The 20,996-nt window shown below is 37.4% G+C and overlaps 2 protein-coding genes across 6 annotated transcripts in view; both read right to left on the reverse strand.

Moving 5' to 3' along the window:
- Tmem140 (transmembrane protein 140) overlaps positions 1–6,599 on the reverse strand; it is a 36,204-nt gene extending 29,605 nt beyond the window's left edge. Inside the window, exon 1 of the mRNA XM_036181445.1 lies at positions 6,549–6,599. The gene's annotated coding sequence lies outside the window, so the exon portion shown is untranslated. The remainder of the gene's footprint in view (positions 1–6,548) is intronic.
- The window catches only part of Agbl3 (ATP/GTP binding protein like 3), an 84,954-nt gene that overhangs the window by 11,413 nt on the left and 52,545 nt on the right, over positions 1–20,996 (reverse strand). The window contains exons 16-18 of one of the 5 annotated variants that reach the window (XM_036181425.1): positions 19,651–19,844; positions 6,549–6,777; positions 334–754 (exon numbers count right to left, since the gene is read on the reverse strand). In XM_036181425.1, the coding sequence (XP_036037318.1) occupies positions 730–754; positions 6,549–6,777; positions 19,651–19,844 (448 nt within the window). In that variant the 3' untranslated portion in view covers positions 334–729. Of the gene's footprint in view, positions 1–333; positions 755–6,548; positions 6,778–19,650; positions 19,845–20,996 lie in introns of those variants that run through there. The other 4 variants (XM_036181423.1, XM_036181424.1, XM_036181426.1 and 1 more) reach the window with 4 other exon arrangements.

Raw genomic sequence — 20,996 nt, forward strand, 5'->3', positions numbered from 1 at the left:
TTGAATAGCTTTTTGAAAGGTTTGTATGTACTATGTATGAAGGATATAATTATGTAGTTCTGGTCCTGTGTTTCTTGTGAGCTTGAGGGAAACTCAGAAACCTTCCTCTTTCCTTTGTTATGGAATGTGGCCTTTGTGTGACTCTGAAATTGCCTGATGAAGTTTTTGTTGGGATATATAAGCTGTAAAACACTTACTGTCTTACATTTATAATTGCCTTAAAAGTTTCCTTTACAAACATCAGTGTTACACAATCTTTGCCTTAAGAATCAAGTATAATTTAGAAAAACAATATTTACCTGTATTTCTGCTTATCATTTCTTTTTTCCTGATATTCCTTTTGCAATCTATTTGTTAATGGAGAAATTCTTTTGAAGTAGTCTTGCAGTCAAGAGTCTCTGAGATTTCTTCATCCAATTGTTTACTGATTTCTGTCTTTCACAGGACACAGCCTTTAGTCTGACAGTCCTTTTCTGCAGCTGACAGAGGGAGCCGCTTCTCCCCGTTCACATGGTTCAGACTGCTCTTCTACAGGAAATAGGTGAATTTCCTTTGGCTGATTTCAATATTGTTTTCTGTAGCCAAAATCTGGTATATCACTAATATCTTCTTAGTGATTTGCTGAGGTTTCTGATTGTGGCTTTAAGAGTTTTTTTTTTGTTTTTGTTTTGTTTTTGCCAAATTTCAAGCTTTTCAGCAATTATTTCTTTGAATTCCTTCAGCTCTGTCTTATTTCACCTCTGTTTCTGAAATTCTGATAACATGGACAATAGAACCTATTTTAATCATCCCACAAGTTCCTCTATTTAGTCTCTTTCCTCTGTGCTGTTCAGGTTGAATAATTTCTATCTCCCTCTTTCAATCTTTGGATTCTTTTTTGTCATGCTGCTGTGTCTGTAACTGAACTCTTTTTTTCTAGTATTGTATTTTTCAGTTTAAAAAGTGTCATTTGGATATTTTAAAAATATCTTCACTTCTCCCCCTCTCCCTTTTCATTCCCTTCTCCTCTCTCTTTTGTTGGTTCCATCCCCCTTCTCCTCCCTTATCCCTTCTTGTTTTCCTGTGCTTTCTCATAGTCCTCTCTTCTTTCTTCCCTTCCTTCTTTTGTCGTCTCTCACTCTTTTTTCTCCCTCTCCTCTCTGCTCTCTCTTTGGACCCTCTCTCTTCCCCACTAAAGCTTTCTGTTTTCTTTCTTTGTTCCAGGTGTGTTTGCTGAAGCATTTTCAACATGACTTTAAGACCGAGCCAGAAAATTCTAATTTCATAGACAGCTTTATATTTTGAAACTATCTTTTAAAAATTATTAGATCTTCGTTTTTTTTTCTTGAAAATAATTTATAAAGTACATTCTGATCGGTTTCCCCTCCCTAATCTTGTCCCCGATGCTCCCCACCTCCCTACCCATCCAACTCTTTAGAAAACAAACATGCCAATAAAAAGGCAAACAAACCAGAATAGAACAAAGCAAAAACAAAATTCCTAGTTCTTAATATGACAATTTATTATTGTTACTGACTAAAACACGCATCTTTTCATATTAAAAGGCTCTAGATCTTATTTAAATCTTCTGTTTTTAGTTAGCATTTTGTAACTGTACCAGAAGGAGAAGTGGGAGATAAGATTCCATTATTGAGGATGATAGTGCACTCCTATAAGCCTAGCACCTAGGAGACTGAGGTAGAAGGATTGAAAGTTCAAGGCTAGCCTATGATATACAGGTCCTTTGTCTCACAACAAACAAACAAAACAAAATAACAAAAATCATCCCACTGTTGCCAGATGAATTAGAAGTCCATGTTCCCCACATGGAGTCTGTTGACATCAGAGGTTTCTAATTGCTGTTGGACAAGTATTCTATCTCTTTAATTAGCCTCTGCTGACACTGTGAGGTGGCTTTATTGATGCTGGGCCTTGGAGAAAGTTCTTAATTCTCTAGTAGGCTCCCACTGACACTAGCCCAAGGAGGAGGGAAAGAGGAACCTCTTTTCTGTCTAGTAGGTATGGAAGTGTAGAGTCCCTATGTGGTTTCCAGTGTCTTTTGGGGAAAGGTGACCTTTATAGACCAGTTTTAAAATTTCTGATTTCCACATGTTCTTCCTTGATACTATTAGAACACAAATGTCTCACTATGCTTCACATGAGTGTAGTCTACACTTGTCACATGGTATCTGCTTATATAGGCTGGCATGGGGCCATTGTTATCTGTGATATTTAGATTGCCTAATGATTTTCTGTCCTGGTAGGCTGTAATTTTTCTGATCCTTTGGGTATATAGCCTTTTATTGGCATTTTTATTCACTTGTTTATATCCATGGCTATTTCCAGACTGCTGTCTTCATCAGCTCCAAGTCTTAGATATATGAGCTAAAAAGTAAAACCAGAGATTTGCCACTGTGCCATTATCTGACTCTTCAAATTCCCAGCTACTCACCATCTTTTGGAGTAGTCTTATTTTTGCTTTATCTGTAACATCCCAGGGTTTTGATAGGAGGATTAGAGAAAACAGATCAGGGCCATCAATATGTGAAAAGTCTAGTTACACTCTGATTTACAAAATCCTTCTCAGGAATCTTTACTGCTACATTAAATGGAATGTCAAACATGGATTTATTCTTCAGTATCTGTACTCTGATGAGTGTTTGACCAGATATAAATGTAAGGCCTTATAAACCATCTCAGTATGTTATCAACAGTAATCCACCCAGGCCCTATTCATTTTGGATTAAGAGTGAACAGACAACCACAATGCTGATAGTATAATTATGTGCAGAGTGCCAGAGCTTCCACCTGACCCTTGTGCAAGCTGTTGTAAGCATTTCAGTCTCTCTGTGCTCAAATGTACATATTCATTTCCAACACAGCTTAGCAAAGTGAGCTCTTGTTTCTTGCTTACCCCTTATTCTCACTTTACCGTGGATTAGGACCTATAGGTAACAGTGTGGAATATTGCTGTGCCACTCAAACCAATAATATATAGAACAGAGAACAGACATCCTGAAAGACAGCTCTAAAACAAACAAACAAAGGAAAACAAAACTAAACATACACAAACCCCACAACCAACAAAAAACCAAACCAATGTACCTGATAATGTTTAAATATGCTAAGAACGGTCTTGTTGCTACTGTCCTATTGTTACTGCTCCTTGTACACCCACAGAAGATACTCCTAGGGGGTTTTGCTGTAGGCACAATTTGATTGTACCCTAAGGATAGGGCTTCCAAAAGTCTAAGTAACTATGTGACCTCCACCCATTAGCACAGTTGCCAATCATCTTTCTCTAGAATCGGAACTGGGAATCAGAGATAGTGAGTCACACTTATAAACAAACAATTTACATCTTGTAAGATGCAAATCTGCAATGAGGTGTGGCCACCTACTACAGAGAGGTATAAATAGAACCTAAAGTGTAAAAGTCCTGGAGGATTTTTCCTCCCCAGTTCCAGTCCTAGATAATTGCTTTTCTTTTTTGTTTCCACAAATCACCTTGAATTCTCTTATAATTCTTCCCTCTTATTATTATTATAACTGTGTGCTTTTTAATTAATCTATTTTAGATTGGTTTTGTTATTTGTAAACAAAGAGGTCTAGTTGCTATAGTATTTGTCAACACCTTCAACCTCAGGTCTGTCCTCACTGAGGGCATTTCTAGATTTGAAGTATGTAAGGACTCTTTCATTACAACAACTAGAAAATAGTTACCTAGGCCTTTTGCTAACTCTAGAGTCTCAATTTCTCAGGCTCTTTGCCAATATCTATTGCATTTTGTAATTAGTTTTCCTGATTTGTAATTTCAAAAAACGTTTTGTATGTGTTTATGTTTGCTGCCATATGTTTGCCCACCATGTGTGTGTAGGTGCTCACAGAGGCCTGAGAGGGTGTTAGATTTCTGGAATTGGAGTTATAGGTAGTTGTGAGCTACCATGTAGGTGCCAGAAGTGTATGTGGCTCCTCTGCAAGACCAGCAAGCACTCTAAACTGGTGAGTAATCTCTCCAGCCTTCATTTATAATCTTTAAAAAGGATTTTATTTTTTATTGTATGTGTATGTCTGTGTGGAAATGTGCCTGTGGAGACCAGAAGAAAGTGTTCAATCCTCTGGAGCTGGATTATGGGCAACTGGGAGCCACTCTGTGGGTGCTGAGAACTAAACTTCAAACCTCTGCATGAGCAGCATGCCCTCTTGGTCACTTAGCCATTTCTTTAGCTCCCTGATACATACTTTTGCTGATATTATACTCTATACTTTGTTTGCCTGTATAGATTCACTTTACTTTTTCATAATTTAGCTGTCTAATTGTACTCAATTCCTGTCAAGTAGGGCCTTTCCCATCATGACTGCTACAGCATTCTACTAGAAATCACCACCAACTGCCCGTTTTTATATCCTATTGATTTTGATGATTATACAGTAAAGGAATTAACATCACCAAGAGGAACATTATTCTTCACTAATGCCCATTCAGAAATAGTCATTCTTGAGGATATGTGCTTCTAGAGTTTTTCTTCTAAATTGTATTTGAATGTGTATAATACATACATACATGTAAACATAATCATACCAAATAAAATGGGTATATAACCCATGTTACCAACATATATCGTGAACATCATTTCCTATTAATATTCACTTGCAATATTGAAGTACTAAATAATATTTCATAATTAATTTAAAAAATTTAAGCAATTTTTTTATTCTTGAACATTTACATTCTTTAATTTTTAACTCCTATAAACAATACTGAAATGAACATTACATATGTCTTATAATTCTTATTTACTTTTGTCCTTAAAATCAACTTCCCAAAGTGGAATTTGCTTTGTCAAGATGGGTGGTGAGATGGTGTTCAGGGGCATGTGTGAGGCCCTGGGCACAGCCCCAAGCCCCACAAAGAGTAAGGATGAGGGAGAACAACGTCAAGTCAGGAGCTCTCAGTTATACTGTTGAAGTGCCTTTCGGAAACTCCCACCTGTGTCCCACAGTCAGGGAACAGACTCTTCCACTGAACAGCAAGAAATTAAAGGGAGTTTCATCACTGCTTTAATATGTAGTTTTTTAAAAAAAGATTTATTTATTTATTTATTTATTTATTTATTATGTATACAGAAGAGGATACCAGAGCTCATTACAGATGGTTGTGAGCCACCATGTGGGTGCTAAGAATTGGACTTAGGACCTCTGGAAGAGCAGTCAGTGCTCTTAACCTCTGAGCCATCTCTCCAGCCCTAATATGTAGTTTTTAAATTAGCAAAACTGAATATTTCTAAATGTTTGTTGGCCATGGTATTTCTTTTGTGAACTGCTTAGTTATAATCTTTGCCTATCTTCCCATTTTTAAAATCTCTACAATTTTCCAGTTAATTTGTAGGCATGTACTTAGGACTTTGGAATCAAAGTTTTTTCTAGGTTGGGTTTTTTTGTTTTGTTTTGTTTTTTGTTTTTTGTTTTTGTTTTTGTTTTCCTGGAGCTGAGGACTGAATCCAGGGCCTTGCCTAGGCAAGTGCTCTACCACTGAGCTAAATCCCCAACCCCTGGAATCAAAGCTTTTAAGTGTTTGAATCCAAATTCTTCTACCTATTGTGTGGCTTTGAAAAAGTTGTTTAATGTCTTTGTATCTTAATTTTGTTATATGTAAAATGTAAGGAGCTCGGTTTGTCCTTTGTACTGGGGGGTTTTGTATCTGCAGACTCAACCAAGTACAGGCTAGAAATATAGTTAGAGCTGAGATTAATTATATCCAGGGGTGGGGAAACTGTAAATATGGGGTCCTGCTGGTCGTAAGTATATAACTTATCTAGCACATGGGAAGTATTTTATAAAATGTTGTCAATAATACTATTATATTTGTTATTTTCAGATTGTATTATCTTTACTTTTATTTATGTAGTTTTCCTTTGTGCTTTGGAGATAGTTCTGTTTTTCATCTTTAAAAGAAATAGTCACTGGGCGGTGGTGGCACATACCTGTAATCCCAACACTCGGGAGGCAGAGGCAGAGGCAGAGGCAGGTGGATCTTTTTGAGTTCGAGTCCAGCCTTGTCTACAGAGATAGTCCAGGACAGACTCCAAAGCTACAGAGAAACCCTGTCTCGAAAAACCAAAAAGAAAAAAAAAGTCTTATTATTGCTTTCTGCTGAGTATCAAATAGTTGAAGTAGCCAAGACTTATTATTTAATCCTCCTCCCCTCCCTTAGGAGTATAAAGTTTTAAAATATCAGAAAATTGTCAGTTACATCTTATTTATGCACACTTACTTTATAGATACAAACTAAAGTATTTTAAACAAGTAATATGTCAAATAATGCCTGATAAATTAATTCTTTACATACCTGGTATGTAATTATGACCTTGGGTTTTGTGATGTAGTGGATGCTGTTTTTAAAAGCCAATGTTTGTTTCTAAAGATAATGAACTAACAAGCTGTATAAAACCATAATAAGGAATGGGCTTGAGGGTGAGTTGGAGGTAGAACACTTGCATAGCAAATATAAGGTCCTGAGTTTGCTCCCCAACAATACATAGCTAACAGGATAAACACCACTGACTTACTGATGTTGTTGGAAGTCGGCTCCTGGGTTGAACAGGTCTTTGATTTGAGTCGATTTTATGTTTTTAGAGGATTCCACAATAGGGAGTAAATATTGTAATATTTCCTGAGTTTGAGCTATTCTTTTATCCCTGTAGATTCTTTTTTGATCATCTGTCCAGTTTGTGCCAGTCCTCTTGCTCTGAAAAGATGTGCGTCTTTTTGCTTTCCTTTTCAATTCATGTTGTGACTCTAGGGAGCAACCACAAATATAAACATATATATATATATATGGACATATGAATATATTCATTCAGCAATTTTGTCTTAATCCAAATGCCACACCAGGAGTTTTATCTGTAAGTCTTTGCTATCTAAAATTTATGGTTTAATGACAATTGGTAAAAAATAACTAAAATACATAGTCTGTTAGGTAATAAAGTTTACAATGTAAAATAAGGCTAGGGAGGGAAATGGAGAATTCTGGGGGGAAGATGGTGGACCTACATACTCAAAAAGTATTAAGAGAAGGCCTATCTATGATTCTGACATATTATAGAAGTCATGGATTAAGCCAAATTGAGATAATGGGAAAGAACATTTTAGACAAAAGAACAGTTAAGTCCAAAGGCTCTTACTAAGACAGGAATATATATGGCAGTATGTGAGGACCCCAATATGGCATCAGTGGCTGAAGCAAGTGAATGAAAGGGAAGCTATAAATTCAGGTAGCAGCTTGAATTTAGTCAATATAGGACCTCACAGGTCAGTGGTTCTCAACCTTTCTAATGCTGTGACCCTTTTTAATACAGTTCCTCACATTGTGGTGACCCCCAACCAAAAATTATTTCATTGCTACTTCATAACTGTAATTTTGTTACTGTTATAAGTCATAATGTGAATATCTGATATGCACCTGTGAAAGGGTCATTTGACCACCCTCAAAAGTGTTGTAACCATGAGTGTTAATGGGAGGGCTTTGAACAGAGATGTGCCAGTCTGAGATTTGTTTTAATAAGATATGCTGGTTGTTGAGTTGAGAATGGCATAAACTGGGCAAAGGTAGACAAGCAAGGTGATCACTTGTAAGACTCGTGAAGCAATTCAGGTAGTGGAGGTGGTTAAAAGGGTGATAAGTGGGATGGAGGTCCTGGGTATGTCTGGGACTCTCTAAAGAACTGGACTGGGGTAATAGAATAAGACAAGAATAGTGTTTGCAAAGCTTCTGATCTGAGGAAAGGGAAGGATTTAGGGGACACTGTAGAAAGAACATGTTAGAAATCCTTTCCTTAACATTAGATATGGAAGAAGTGTTCATTGTGATGTTAGAGTATAATAACTTATCTATTTACCTATTTATTAATTTACTTATTTATTTGAGACAGGGTTTCTCTATGTAGCCCTGGCTGCCCTGGAACTCGCTCTATAGACCAGGCTGGCCTCAAACTCACAGAGATCCACCTGCCTCTGCCTCTGAAGTGCTGGGATTAAAGGTGTGCCCCACCATTGCCCAGTGTAGTAACATTAAAAAAATGTTTATCATACCCTATAGCTTTTAGCCTGTTATTAAGAAATAAATCTCTCCCAAATCAGAGGAAGTAACAAGTGTTGTTAAGTATCTAGAGAATTTGGAATCCCTGTGCACTGTTGATGAGGATGTAAAATGGTGCAGCTAATGTGGAGAACAGTATAGTGTTTACTCAAAAAGCTGAAAACAGATATATTATGTTTACAAGTGGATTCTACCAATCCCAAAAGAACTGAAAGCATAGCATAAAAGACACATTTGTCCCCCCTTATGTTCATAGCAGCATTATTCACAAGTGGGAGCAATCTAAGAGCCCATGAATAGATAATAAAAATATCATTTGTCAATATGATAAAATATTGACTTAAATCTTGAAGTCATGGTGCTAAGTAAAATAAATAGTCACAAAAAATACTATATCTGTTTTCTAAATATTTAACTTCACCTATATGGAATGTCTAGGTACAATAAGCAGAATAATTTCCAGGGACTGAGAGAAGAAAAAACAAAGAGTTGTTTAGTGTGCATAGTTCAGTTTTTTAAGATAAAAAGAGTTTTGAAGATTGTTTGCAGAATAATGCCAAAGAACTTAACACTAATAACCTGTACCCTTAAAAGTAGTTGAGAGTAAATTTTAAATTACATACAATTTATCACGATTAAAATAAAGTTATCATACTTAGGAAGAGAGTGGATAAGACCCAGAAGGAAGGCTGCCTATTAGTCTTGCATCTTAAAGAAAGTGGCAATATCATTTATATTATAATATGTAAATTGTTATTCAACAGCATAAGGAAAAGTAAACCACATTTAAAATTAAGTCAAGAAAACACACTGTGCTTCTTTGTTTCTTAAAGTGATTATCCAGTTAGAGATATATACTAGGTTATTTGCAGGCAAAATTATAATTTGTAGAATCTGCTTTAAAATCCTCCAGGAAATCCATGGTGGGAATACAGGTAAAACAAAAAAGCAGGAAGCTAATAAAGGAGGGTGGTGGGCCCAATGAGTTCACTATTCTGTACTTTACTTTTATGTTTGAACAGTTCTCCAATGAAGTGTTTGCTGTGGGAGGTTCTGTATGCCAAATGCATTCCTCTGATTGGTTAGTAAATAAAACACTGATTGGCCAGTAGCCAGGCAGGAAGTATAGGTGGGACAAGAAGAGAATAGAATTCTGGGAAGTGAAGGCTGGGGAAGAGAGACCTGCCAAAGGCTGTAGTGGGTAGCCATCCCAGCATTGGCCTGGAAGTTCCAACCCCCTTTGAGGCTTCGGTAATGGTCATGCCCACAAGGCGGGGCTGAGGGAGGAAGCTGAAGACCCAGGATCAAGAGGTCTCTTTGTTCTGGGAGGCTGGACGCAGGAGGTAGACCGAGCAGAGTTCTCCAGAGAACACCGCTGGACTGCGCCATACCTTTGCCAGACCCTACCACCTATCCCTTCATTTGTAAGTTACCCCACAAAATAAACCTCCCTTTTAACTATGTGGAGTGGCCTTAATAATTTCACCAATAAATGGACGCCAGGACAAGGAAGATGTAAGGTACCAGTAAACCACAAGTCATGTGGCAAAGTATAGATTAATAGAAATGGGCTAAATATAAGAGTAAGAGCTAGTCAGTGGTAGGCCTGAGCTAATGGCCAAGCAGTTTAAATAATTTAAGCGTCTGTGTGTTTATCTTATAAGTGGGTTGTCGGACTAACAGGGCTTGGCAGGGGCTGGAGAGGAGGTCTCCAGCAACAAGTGTTTTTAAAATAGAACTGTTTATTACCAAAAGGAAAGTAAACAGAATACTAAAGCACTCATGAAATTCAGTTGGATCTGAAAGTTAATAACTATAATATCTGTCAATGCTGACAAATAAACTTGTATATAGTATCTCTCGAAGCCACTATTAGGCGGCTGAACAGTCACTGGACACCTACTGTGTATCTAGAACTTTGGTGAGTTGGTAATTAAATATGGAAAACATAATATTTAATTTCATTATGTTGGGTCAAGACTAGAGAGAAACTAAAACATCAATGAAATTCTATTTTTGATTTGTGTATATATATGCGTGCACATGTATATGAATGTGTGTGTGTGGTGCACTCACACATGTATGCATGTGTGGAGGCCAGATGTAGATTTCTGGTATCTTCTACTGCTCTCCATCTTATTTTGGGACAAGGTTTTTCACTGAACCTGAGGCTCACTGATTCAGGCAGACTTGCGAACCAGAGAGCTCCAGGGATTGGATTGTCTCTGTCATCCTCAAATAATCCCCACTAAACCATGTGCCAACTTACTGGTGCTGCCACACTTGGCTTTTTACATGGGTATTGGAGATCTGAACTCAACTCTTCAAGCTTACCAAGTGCTTTACCTACTGAGCCATTTCTCCAGCCCCAAGAATGTGTTCTTATAGGAAAAGTTAGGACACTCACTCAGGTTACAGATAGGTACTTCTAGGGAACTTATGGATGGGAACAAAGGATAATGGATGAGGAAAGCTTCCTAATGCACGTATAATCCATCAGGGTCTTGACAGAAGAGAACAATCTGACTAAGTATAGTAGTGATCTAGATTAAAATATTTCAAACTGTGAATTATATGTAATATGGGGTCATGAAAAGTTTGGCAACAGTGTAAGATTTCTGAACACGCAATGACCAAAAATGCATTAAAAAGCAGATGCAAAATGAATTTGAGGTGCTTCTGGCACCACTCACCAGTGTTACATTGTGTGACTTCACTGAACTTTTGGTTCTGAACACTGAACATGTGCACTTTGCACTATGCATGCCAGTATGCCATGTAACACCAACAAACTCTGCCTGAATCACTTTAGCTCAGATTCAAAACTGTTGTATGTTACAAATTAGTGTACACACGAAGTTTTCTGTTCTTACAGAAATAGAATAGTTTAATTATAAAAAATAAAGACTTAATATTTTCCTATCTTCATTCCTTAGCATATAAGTATATAATATATTTTTGGGTTATATTATGTCAGGTAAACAAACACATTCATATTATTATGCAAATCTGTTTGATTGCTATTATGTGTCAGATATACACAAGTATGTACAGGTACATGTGTACATGTGTGTATGAATGTGCAGATAAGAGAACAACTTTGCATGTCATTCCTCAGGCTCCAACTTTTCTTCTTCTTCCTTCCTTTCTTCTTCTTCTTCTTCCCCCTTTTTCTCCTTCTTCTTCCTCCTCCTCCATCTTTACCTTCTGCTCACTCTTTCTCCTCCTCTTCTTCCTTTTCTTCCTCTTCATTTTTGAGACAAGAGTCTTTCGATGGCTTGGAATTCAACAGGCAGCTAGGCTAGCTGGCTAGTCAGCCCCAGGAATTTGTCTCCTCTACTGGCATTACAAATGTGTACTACCATGCCTGGCTTCTGGATACCAGGGTTCAAATTAGGGTCCTTTTCCTTGCAAAGCAAGGAAATGTTTTCTATGGTGATATTTTATTTGTGCTGAAATGTGGTGGTATTTTATTTGTATGTTAATAAATAAAGTTTGCCTGGAGATCAGAGGAAATAGCAAGCTGTTTTAAGTAAACACAAAAGTCAGGCAGTGGTAGCACATGCCCTTAATCAGATCACTTGGCAGGCAGGGTCTCTATGTGTTCAAGGCCCTACTAGGAAACAGAGCCAAGTATGGTGACATACGCCTTTAATCCCAGTACCAACCATAAAGACCTGGAGGTCTGTACAGATAGGCAATGACAAGGAAGTGAGGTAGCTGGGCTAAGAGCCAATGAGAGGGCAGAACAACAAGGCAATAAAAGCCTGGGTAGACAGGAAGTTGTGGCATTTTGAAAGTTGCAGAGCTGGTGAGGTAAGGTTGGTTGGTGGTTCTCACTATTTCCCTGATCTCTAAAGCTTTCACCCCCTATAATTGGCTCCATGTTTTTTATTCAATAAGACTGCTTAGAAATTCAGCTACAGTTTTCATCTTTAATAAATGGTAAAATCATATATATATGGAGCAACTGTTTTGAAATAAATTTCATTATAATTTATTATCCATAACTTTTTGAGTTGTATATCTATTTTATAAACCTTGAATCATGCAAAAGTTTCTCAGGTGAAAGGGGCCATGAATGGAAAGTTTAAGAAGACCTGACTATATAGTAGACTAACATGGCACATTGAGAAAACCACACATTTGTTTTAGAATGAATGGCTCATATGTCAGGTAAGTGTGATAAAGTTGCTCAAAATTAGAAGCCTTGTTTGCAACAATAATATTTTCAGCAGCTTCTCTGAAACAGGAATGCTTTGTGATTAGAAAATGATTAATGCATATGTTTGGAATTGAATAACTCAGAACACTGAAAGTTCTGTTCAAGGAAGTTATATAATCAGTTTACATTTTTTAAATTAAGCTGACAGCTGAAGAATGATAGGATAAAAAAGTTGTGGGGACAAGTTAGGAAGTAAATTGCTGTGGAATATTCCTTTACACTGTGTGAAGTATGTTACTGTGACTGGTTTAATAAAAAGATAAACTGTCAACAGCTAGGCAGGATTTTTCAGGACAGAGAAAATGCTGGGAAGAAGAGGGTGGAGATGCTGAGATATGGAGAACAAGCAAGACATGCAGGAGGAGAGCTAACAGCCATGAGACATGTGGCAGCACATAGATGAATAGAAATAGGTTAAGGTATAAGAGCTAATTAGAAACAAGCCTAAGCTTTCATAATTAATAAGAAGTCTCCATGTGGTTATTTGGGAGCTGGCAGGTGGGACAGAGAAAGACTCACTACAAACAGTGTCCAATGTGGGGGCACATATTTCCACATAAGACCTGAAAAAGCTTAACAAAAAAAGGTTCCAAACTCACAAAAATGAAGCCAAACATGGCTTCCTAGTCCTGCAGTCTCTCATGTAGGCCAGGGTACTCAGACACATCTCCTAGCCACTGCCTGAGGGCTTGAGCAGCCAGCACGCCATGAGCTAAGCTGCATGGAGGTTTATATTTTGCTCATGCAGACAGAAAAGGTTACAGACATGCAGTAAAGCAGATCCAGACAGGAAAAAAACCCTCTGAACAGGTTACAGTGTGTTTAAAAAAATGTGAATAGGCTTAAAAAACAAAAGAAAGGGGGTATAGACAGTCATATAGAAAATAGTTTACAAATAATAAGATAAAGTCTTTAAAAAAGAAAAATAAAATAATATAAAAAGGACAAGTAAAGATAGAAAATACACAAAGAGTCTGGATCCTGTATGGAATTGTATTGACTTTAAATTTTTTTTTTTTGAGCTGAGGATCGAACCCAGGGCCTTGCACTTGCTAAGCAAGTGCTCTACCACTGAGCTAAATCCCCAACCTGACTTTAACTTTTTTTTTTGAGACAGGGTTTCTCTGAGTAGTTTTGGTGCCTGTCCTGGATCTTGCTCTGTAGACCAGGCTGGCCTCAAACTCACAGAGATCCACTTGGCTCTGCCTCCCGAGTGCTGGGATTAAAGGCATGCGCCACCTGACTTTAAATTTTTTGATTGCTGATAAACAATAGCTGCTGAGAGACACTGGATTAAACAACCTACTAAAATAAATCAACCTATATATTTTAAAAATGTCTTAACTTCAAAATGGAATAAATAAATGTTATGTTGGGGAAGAGGATATGCTTTTGTTTCCACAGAAAATGAAAGGCTGTGGATTCATTTAAGGCTGATAGAGATCAGACTTGACTGGGGGAGACCTCCCTGAAAATTCTGGCTACAGACACAAAGAAATAGAAAAACTATAAGACAGGTGATGTATATTTTACCTACTCAAACATAAAACAAAAAAATCATCTTTGGCTGACTTGTGTACAATGCACAGTCTATACCTGTGTTAATGCAGAAATGTATATTACCTTTGAAAGTTTATGTGCTTTCAGAGCAAGGAGACCAGACACTAATGAAAATGGGTGGCCAAGGTGATCCAGCTTCTCAGAGTGCCTCTGATGCAGTTTCCTCAGAGTTCTACATCCAGAACAACTTCAAGGCTGCTGGCTCAAATAGTCCACCCTCACAGATTACTTCAGCCAGACTTCAAATAAGCCCTACATTTTGCCATCACACCAAGCCTATACAGTTAGTTCTCCCAGGACTTGAACATTATCCCAATTTTCTCAGGGTCCCCCAAAGATGCCAACGTCCCCAGATTACCTGGTGGCAGTCTAGAGAACACAATGACCACATTCCCAAGAGGTGGAATTGGTAATTTTGGCTTATTCAGTGTGTTATGGATGTTTGTCATCTTTTTAGTGAGTTGGTTACAAATTGTTATTGGTCATGGCCAGAAAAAAAAATGAACAAAAGAGATTAGATTCAGGAGTCTCTTTCTGAAGAGAAAAAGGGGGGATATAATATAGAAATAATAGGATAATAGGGTGGATTGCTGAGTCTACTTTTGAACAACTATTAACCTCAAATATTTTACTTTGCTATGGATTTTGATATATTGATACAAATTTAAAGTTATTTTTGTTATACTGACTGTAGTTTCTATTCTTGTTTTGGGTATTGTATTTATGCAACTCATTTAAAAATGTAATGTATAATTTAATGTATAATTAAGAAATGTAGGCTAGTAGTTAGCCATCTATAATAATCAAACTTGCAGTCACATTAGGTATGTTTTCAAGGTTAAACAGATATATTTCGATAGATAGTCTTCAAACACTTCAAAGACCTACAGAATATGACATTCAAGATGTTTAATAACCTGAGGCTTTTCATGATAATGAGACATATCAGCTCCTGGCAGCACCAAATTACTTCAGAGAAGATGATAGCCATTGAAGAAACTCCATATGGGGTTTGCTTTCACTATAGCAAAGGTAGCCATTTGAGCAAGAAACTACCCTTACCTTGATTGCTGGTAGTATGCTGTACAAACTGGACAAGCAGGACACAGACAGACAGACAGACAGACAGACACACACACACACACACACACACACACACACGACTGCTGAACTTTGCCGAAATAAAGTAGGACAGTCCTTCAAAATTCCTGCTTCACAGAAAAGTCTGTGAGATATTCTAGGCCTGTAGGCTGAAGATGGGTGCCCCAATGTTGCAGAGGAACTTGGATAACTGTCTAAGCAGCAAGATGTCTCTGTTGTTTTTGGAAGTGGCTTGCATTGTACTTCCTATTTACTCAGGTAATATTATATCCTTCTGGGGTCTTTGATGAAGTTGAAGACTAGGTAGTTATAGTTGCAGCTTTCCTTAGTTATGATAAAAAGTAAAAAAAAAAAAAAAAAAAAAAAGCTTAAAAAACTTTGGACTCATCAAGAGAAGATAGATAATAGAATATTTTATATAAATTTGCCAAATACTAAGCAACTGGACATTATAAATGTAATTCTTATCTGATAATTGTTCTTATTGTTTATAGTTTTATTCTGTTAGAGTTAAAACACTTTCTTTTTATTTAAACAAAAGGGGGAAATGTTGTGGAATATTCTTTTACACTATGTAAAAACATGTCACAGTAACTGGTTTAATAAAAAGTTAAATAGCTAATAGCTAGGCAGTTTTTTTTTTTTGGACACTGGGAAGAAGAGTGCAGAGATGCTGAGAGATGGAGAGCAAGCAAAACACGCAGGAGGAGAGCTAACAGCCATGATCCATGAGTTAACACGTAAATTAATAGATATGGGTTAATTTAAGTTGTAAGTTAAATTAATGTAATGGATAGTTCTCTCCTACTCTCCAATTCCCAAATAACGACTCAGAGGCTTAATATTACTTATAAATGCTCAGCTCATAGCTCAGGTTTGTTACTAGCTAACTCTTACATTTTAAGTTAACCCATATTCCTTATTTACACTCTGCCACATGGTGGTACCTTTATTAGCACGCACATTAATCTCCTGCTCCCTCTGTGTCAGGCTGGTGACTCCTGACTCCACCCTTCTGCTTCCCATCATCCTTAGTTTGGTCACCCCGCCTATACTTCCTGCCTGGCTACTGGCTAGTGTTTTATTAAACCAATTTGAGTGACAAATCTTTACAGTGTACAAGAGAATTATTCCACAGCATATAAGAGCTGGTTAGAAACAAGCCTAAGCTATCAGCCAAGCTTTAATAATTCATAAGATATCTTTATGTGGTTATTTGGGAGCTGGCAGGTGGGACAGAGAAAGTAAGTGAAGGAATTCAAGGGACAGGGACAAAGAGGATCTGAATTAAAGCAATAGTATGAGGATAGAGTGAATAAACCTGGGAGAATCCTTAGGCATAGGATGAATAAATGTTCATATGTTGATACATAACCAGGGATTCAGAAGATTAGGGTATTACTGAGATAAATGGATGATGGGAATATACTGACTGAGATGTAGAATGCAGGAGGAGAGAGAAATTATCAGTATGGTAAGGTGAATAGAAATACTCAGAGACCAGGTTAACAAAATGGAGATGCTCAGTAGACAGTTAAGTAGAGAACTGGGGAATGATTGAGATTGGATATATATAATTATAATGGTTGGTTTTTGACTGAGGACATGTATAGAGGACAGTGCTGAGAAGGAAAGTATGAGGGGAGAAGAGAGATAAAGAATAGAAGACTTAATGTTTAGATAGACATAGCATCCTCTATGGGCTCTCTTTCACATATTTCATCAGGTTTAATGAGCAGTCAGAGGAACTGAAGTAAAACAGAGTAATGACACAGAAAATTTAAAGAGCTCAATAAATCAAGAGGGAGGTAGAGGGTTGGGGATTTAGCTCAGTGGTAGAGCGCTTGCCTAGCAAGCACAAGGCCCTGGGTTTGGTCCTTAGCTCCAGAAAAAGAAAAAAAAAAAAAAGAGGGAGGTAGAGAGAGTTTACAATATGCTAGGAAGAATTAGGAGTAAGAAAACTAGTGTAGTAAGGACTGATGGCTGTGGATATAATCATTTCATTGATATTGTGACACTGGAAACCAGACTATAGTATGTTGAGATGTACACACAAGATGATATGAGGATGGGGCTTATTGTTTACTGATCATAAGGAAGGTAAGAATTAGTTATTAAAACTATACCACTAAGGAAATTTCTGGGCATAGTATCAGAGCATTCCTGGAAAATTAATCTTAAAAAAGGATATTCATTGATTGATATGAAGTTAATTTTTTTTTTTAATTGTAGGAGTTGTAGAAGTTGAGTACATTTTGCGAGATCAGCTCCTGGGTGTGTGTTTGCATGTGTGTGTACATGCACGTGTGTGTGAAATGTAAATTAAAGTTATCTATTAAGAATTGAGAACTCTTTAATCTAGTACGTGGACAGGGAAAGCCAGCTAGATTCATCTAGAATTAGAGTTGCTAACCTAAACTGAGTTAGAGAAACAGTTCTAAAGATCTTGATTGCTAAGTTCATTCCAGATATAGTCAAGTTGACAACCAAGAATATCTATCATAGTTGGTGTGCAGGCAATTAAACAATAAAGAATGAATGGAATGTGTTAAGAGATTTACATATGATTACAAGAGCTGGAATATAAATGATACTCCTTAAATTTGGAATTGGGTCAGCATAGGTCCCCTATCTGCCCAGCTCTGCTTATGTTTACATGCCTAGATTCTGACTTCCAGGCCATCTAATATGACTACAAGCACTGAATAGCCTCCCACCGAGAAAGAAACTGTCTACCAAAAGAAAACAGTAGGGATTATGGATTTCCAATGAGTTACAAACTTGATGACATTTCTGTTACATATAGTGCAGATGAATCAGATGTAACTCCCATTGGATGATTTTAAAAATCTTGAAGAAAAAGCAACATGACTATTAGTAGAAAATAAAAGAACCCCAGAAACAGTCTACAAATAAACTTTAACTCATAGGTGTGAGGGCTTAAGGCAAGGATAAGTTACTGGCATTTGTGGGCATATTCTTGTGGACTTCCTTTTTAAAAACTTAAGTATTCCCCAATGGAGAGAGAAAAAAAATGAGAAATCTTTTCTTTAACCTATTGTTCAGCTGCAAACATTTGTTTTCTTTTTGCTGCTTAGGTTAGGCCTCACCAATATTTAAGACATCATCAATGATATTAGAAAAAGTAGTTATAGAGTATAAGCAGAAAATATGTGGAAGCAAAACATTCCTAAAAGGAAATGACTTCTGGGTGCCATGACTTATTTCCAGAGCTGGATAAGTAGAAGAGAGAGTAATGCTGGAGTACAGTATTGTGTTGGTCAAGTCTAAAGAAAAGATGACTTAAGACATAAAACTGTTTGCCAGCTTTTGTTATCAATTTACTTCTCCACTCTGCTTTAGTGTGGGAGCCCACAGAGGTTTCCTAGTGAGATCTGAGTTTGCTTTACCCAGCAGGGCTGCATAAGGGGATGGATTAACCATGTGCGTGTTTACCAGGTGTTTGGAAGGGTCTGCACTTGGCTGTACTAGGGAAGTTTTTTTTTTTTTTTTTTTTTTTTTTTTTTTTTTGCTCCACCCCTTGGCATTCCTTTAAAAAGCCCTTTAGAAGAGACAGAAGGTACTGGTGGATTAGGATCCAGGCCCTCCTGGAGCTATCCTGTGTTTGTATTTGTCTCTCTCCCCTCTATATTTCTATCTAAATCTCTTATCCCTCACTCCACAAGAGTACCCTGGGGGAAAAAGTGGGAGCGGGTCTCCCACACTTTGGCAAGCAGAACTCATTTTTGTATTGCTTCTCATCAGTAAATATAAACACTTCCAGAACTAAAGTCTGACTGGACCTTCTAGTAATTTCTGAAATAATCCACATGTAGCTGAAGTTTTCCTGGTCCTGCCTGGCCCACAGTCAGGACAAATCTCTCTCACCCGCCAGTCCCACAGCTGCTCAGACCCAATCAAACACACAGAGACTTATATTATATTACTTATAAACTGAATGGCCATGGCAGGCTTCTTGTTATCTAGTTCTTATATCTTAAATTAACTCTTTTTTATAAATCTATACCTTGCCACATGGCTTGTGGCTTACCAGTATCTCTTACATCATGTTTCTCATGGCGGTGGCTGGCAGCTTCTCCCTCTGCCTCAGCCTTTCACTTCCCATAATTCTCTTCTCTCCTTGTCCCACCTATACTCCCTGCCTGGATACTGGCCAATCAGCACTTCATTTATCAATCAATCATCCACAGCACTAGATTATCATCTTAAATTTTGCCAAATACAAATGACTAGATATTATAACTGTAATTCTTGCTTGATAATTGTTTTGTTTTATGTAATTTTACTGTTAAAGTTAAAACCTTCCTTTTTTAAAAAAAGAAAAAGGGGAGGGCCACTTTAAGAGACACAAAGTTAAAGAATGTTCATTATCAGAATATGGTCATAGCATTAAGATAAAGTTCTTTGGTTGTAGGGTAGTGGTAATTGAGCTATCTTAATGAATGCAATTAAATTTTTCAAGACTATATTAAACCAAGGAATTTTTAAGTGTGCTCATTCAGAGATGAAAAAAGCTAAGTACTTTTCAGAGACATGAGGGCAATGGTTATTAATTCCCTGTTTACTAATGTAGTTTCTATAATCCTGATTGGATGAGATTTATTATGATGACATAATATACAGAATCTTTGTATTTATTAAAATATTAAACAATAATAAAAAAAACCTGTTGGTATCCTTGTCTTCTCAATCCAATTTGAAGTTTGTTTGTTCATAGGACACTTCAAGGATGCCACTTTGAAACAACTTTCATACATGTCAATTTCTTTGGACTGAACTGCTTCTTGGATTGGACTCTTAGAAGTTTCTAAAGTATATGTCCGTCGGTGTTTGTTAAGACTCTGATTCATACATCTGGAGCTGAAAGAAATTGAGTATTGTAATCTCAATGTCAGCTACTTCTACAAGAGTAATGCAGTTTCTCTACTTGCCTTTTATACCTTAGTATGTAATCTTTGAGCTCTCACCAGCCTGTGATACAGGCAGAAGAGCTACTAATAGTCCCATTTTAAAGAGGATTTTTTAATGAAGATTAAGCAATTTTCTTATAATCATACAGGTAATAAGAGGCAGTATCAAATCTAACAATCCTATTTTCTAATTCCAGTACTTTTTTCCTATTATCTTTTTTTTTTTTTTTTTTTTGGTTATGCTCTTTTTTAATTTTTTCTCCTTTTTATTTATTATATTTGTGTTTTAATTTTACACATCAGCCATGGGTTCCCCTGTCCTCCCCCTCCCACTCCTACCCCCACCTTCCCCTTAGCCCCTCCCCTCCATTCCCATCTCCTCCAGGGCCAAGACTCCCCTGGGGATTCAATTCAACCTGGTGGATTCAGTACAGGCAGGTCCAGTCCCCTCCTTCCAGGCTGAGCAAAGTGTCCCTGTGTAAGCCCAAGGTTCCAAACAGCCAGTTCATGCACTAAAGACAGGTCTGGGTCCCACTGCCTGGGTGCCTACCAAACAGTTCAAGCTATTCAGTTGTCTCACTTATCCAGAGGGCCTGATCCAGTTGGGGGCTCCACAGCTTTTGGTTCATAATTTTTGTGTTTCCATTAGTTTGGCTATTTGTCCCTGTGCTTTTCCAATCTTGGTCTCAATAATTCACACTCTTACAGTCCCTCCTCTTTCTTGACAATTGGACTCCTGGAGCTCCACCTGGGGCCTGACAGAGGATCTCTGCATCCACTTCCATCAGTTATTGGATGAGAGTTCCAGCCCAACCATTAGGGTGTTTGGCCATCTGATCACCAGACTAGGTCAGATCAGGCTTCCTGTCAACCATTATCTTTTAAAGATTTATCTTTATTTATGTGTATGTGTTTGTGTCTGCATGAATTTATATATACCACATGTCAGCTGCACAGGTCCTCTGGCCGAACAGTAAGTGCTTTTAACTACTGATATCTGTCTTCAGCCCTGTCTTTTCTTATCTTGGTACTTATCATTTCATTTCTTTCCATAGGATATCTTATCTTAAAATGCTTAATTCTATGTCCAGGTACAGTTATG

This window comes from Onychomys torridus, chromosome 3 (genome assembly GCF_903995425.1).
Source record: "Onychomys torridus chromosome 3, mOncTor1.1, whole genome shotgun sequence".
NCBI lineage: Eukaryota > Metazoa > Chordata > Mammalia > Rodentia > Cricetidae > Onychomys > Onychomys torridus.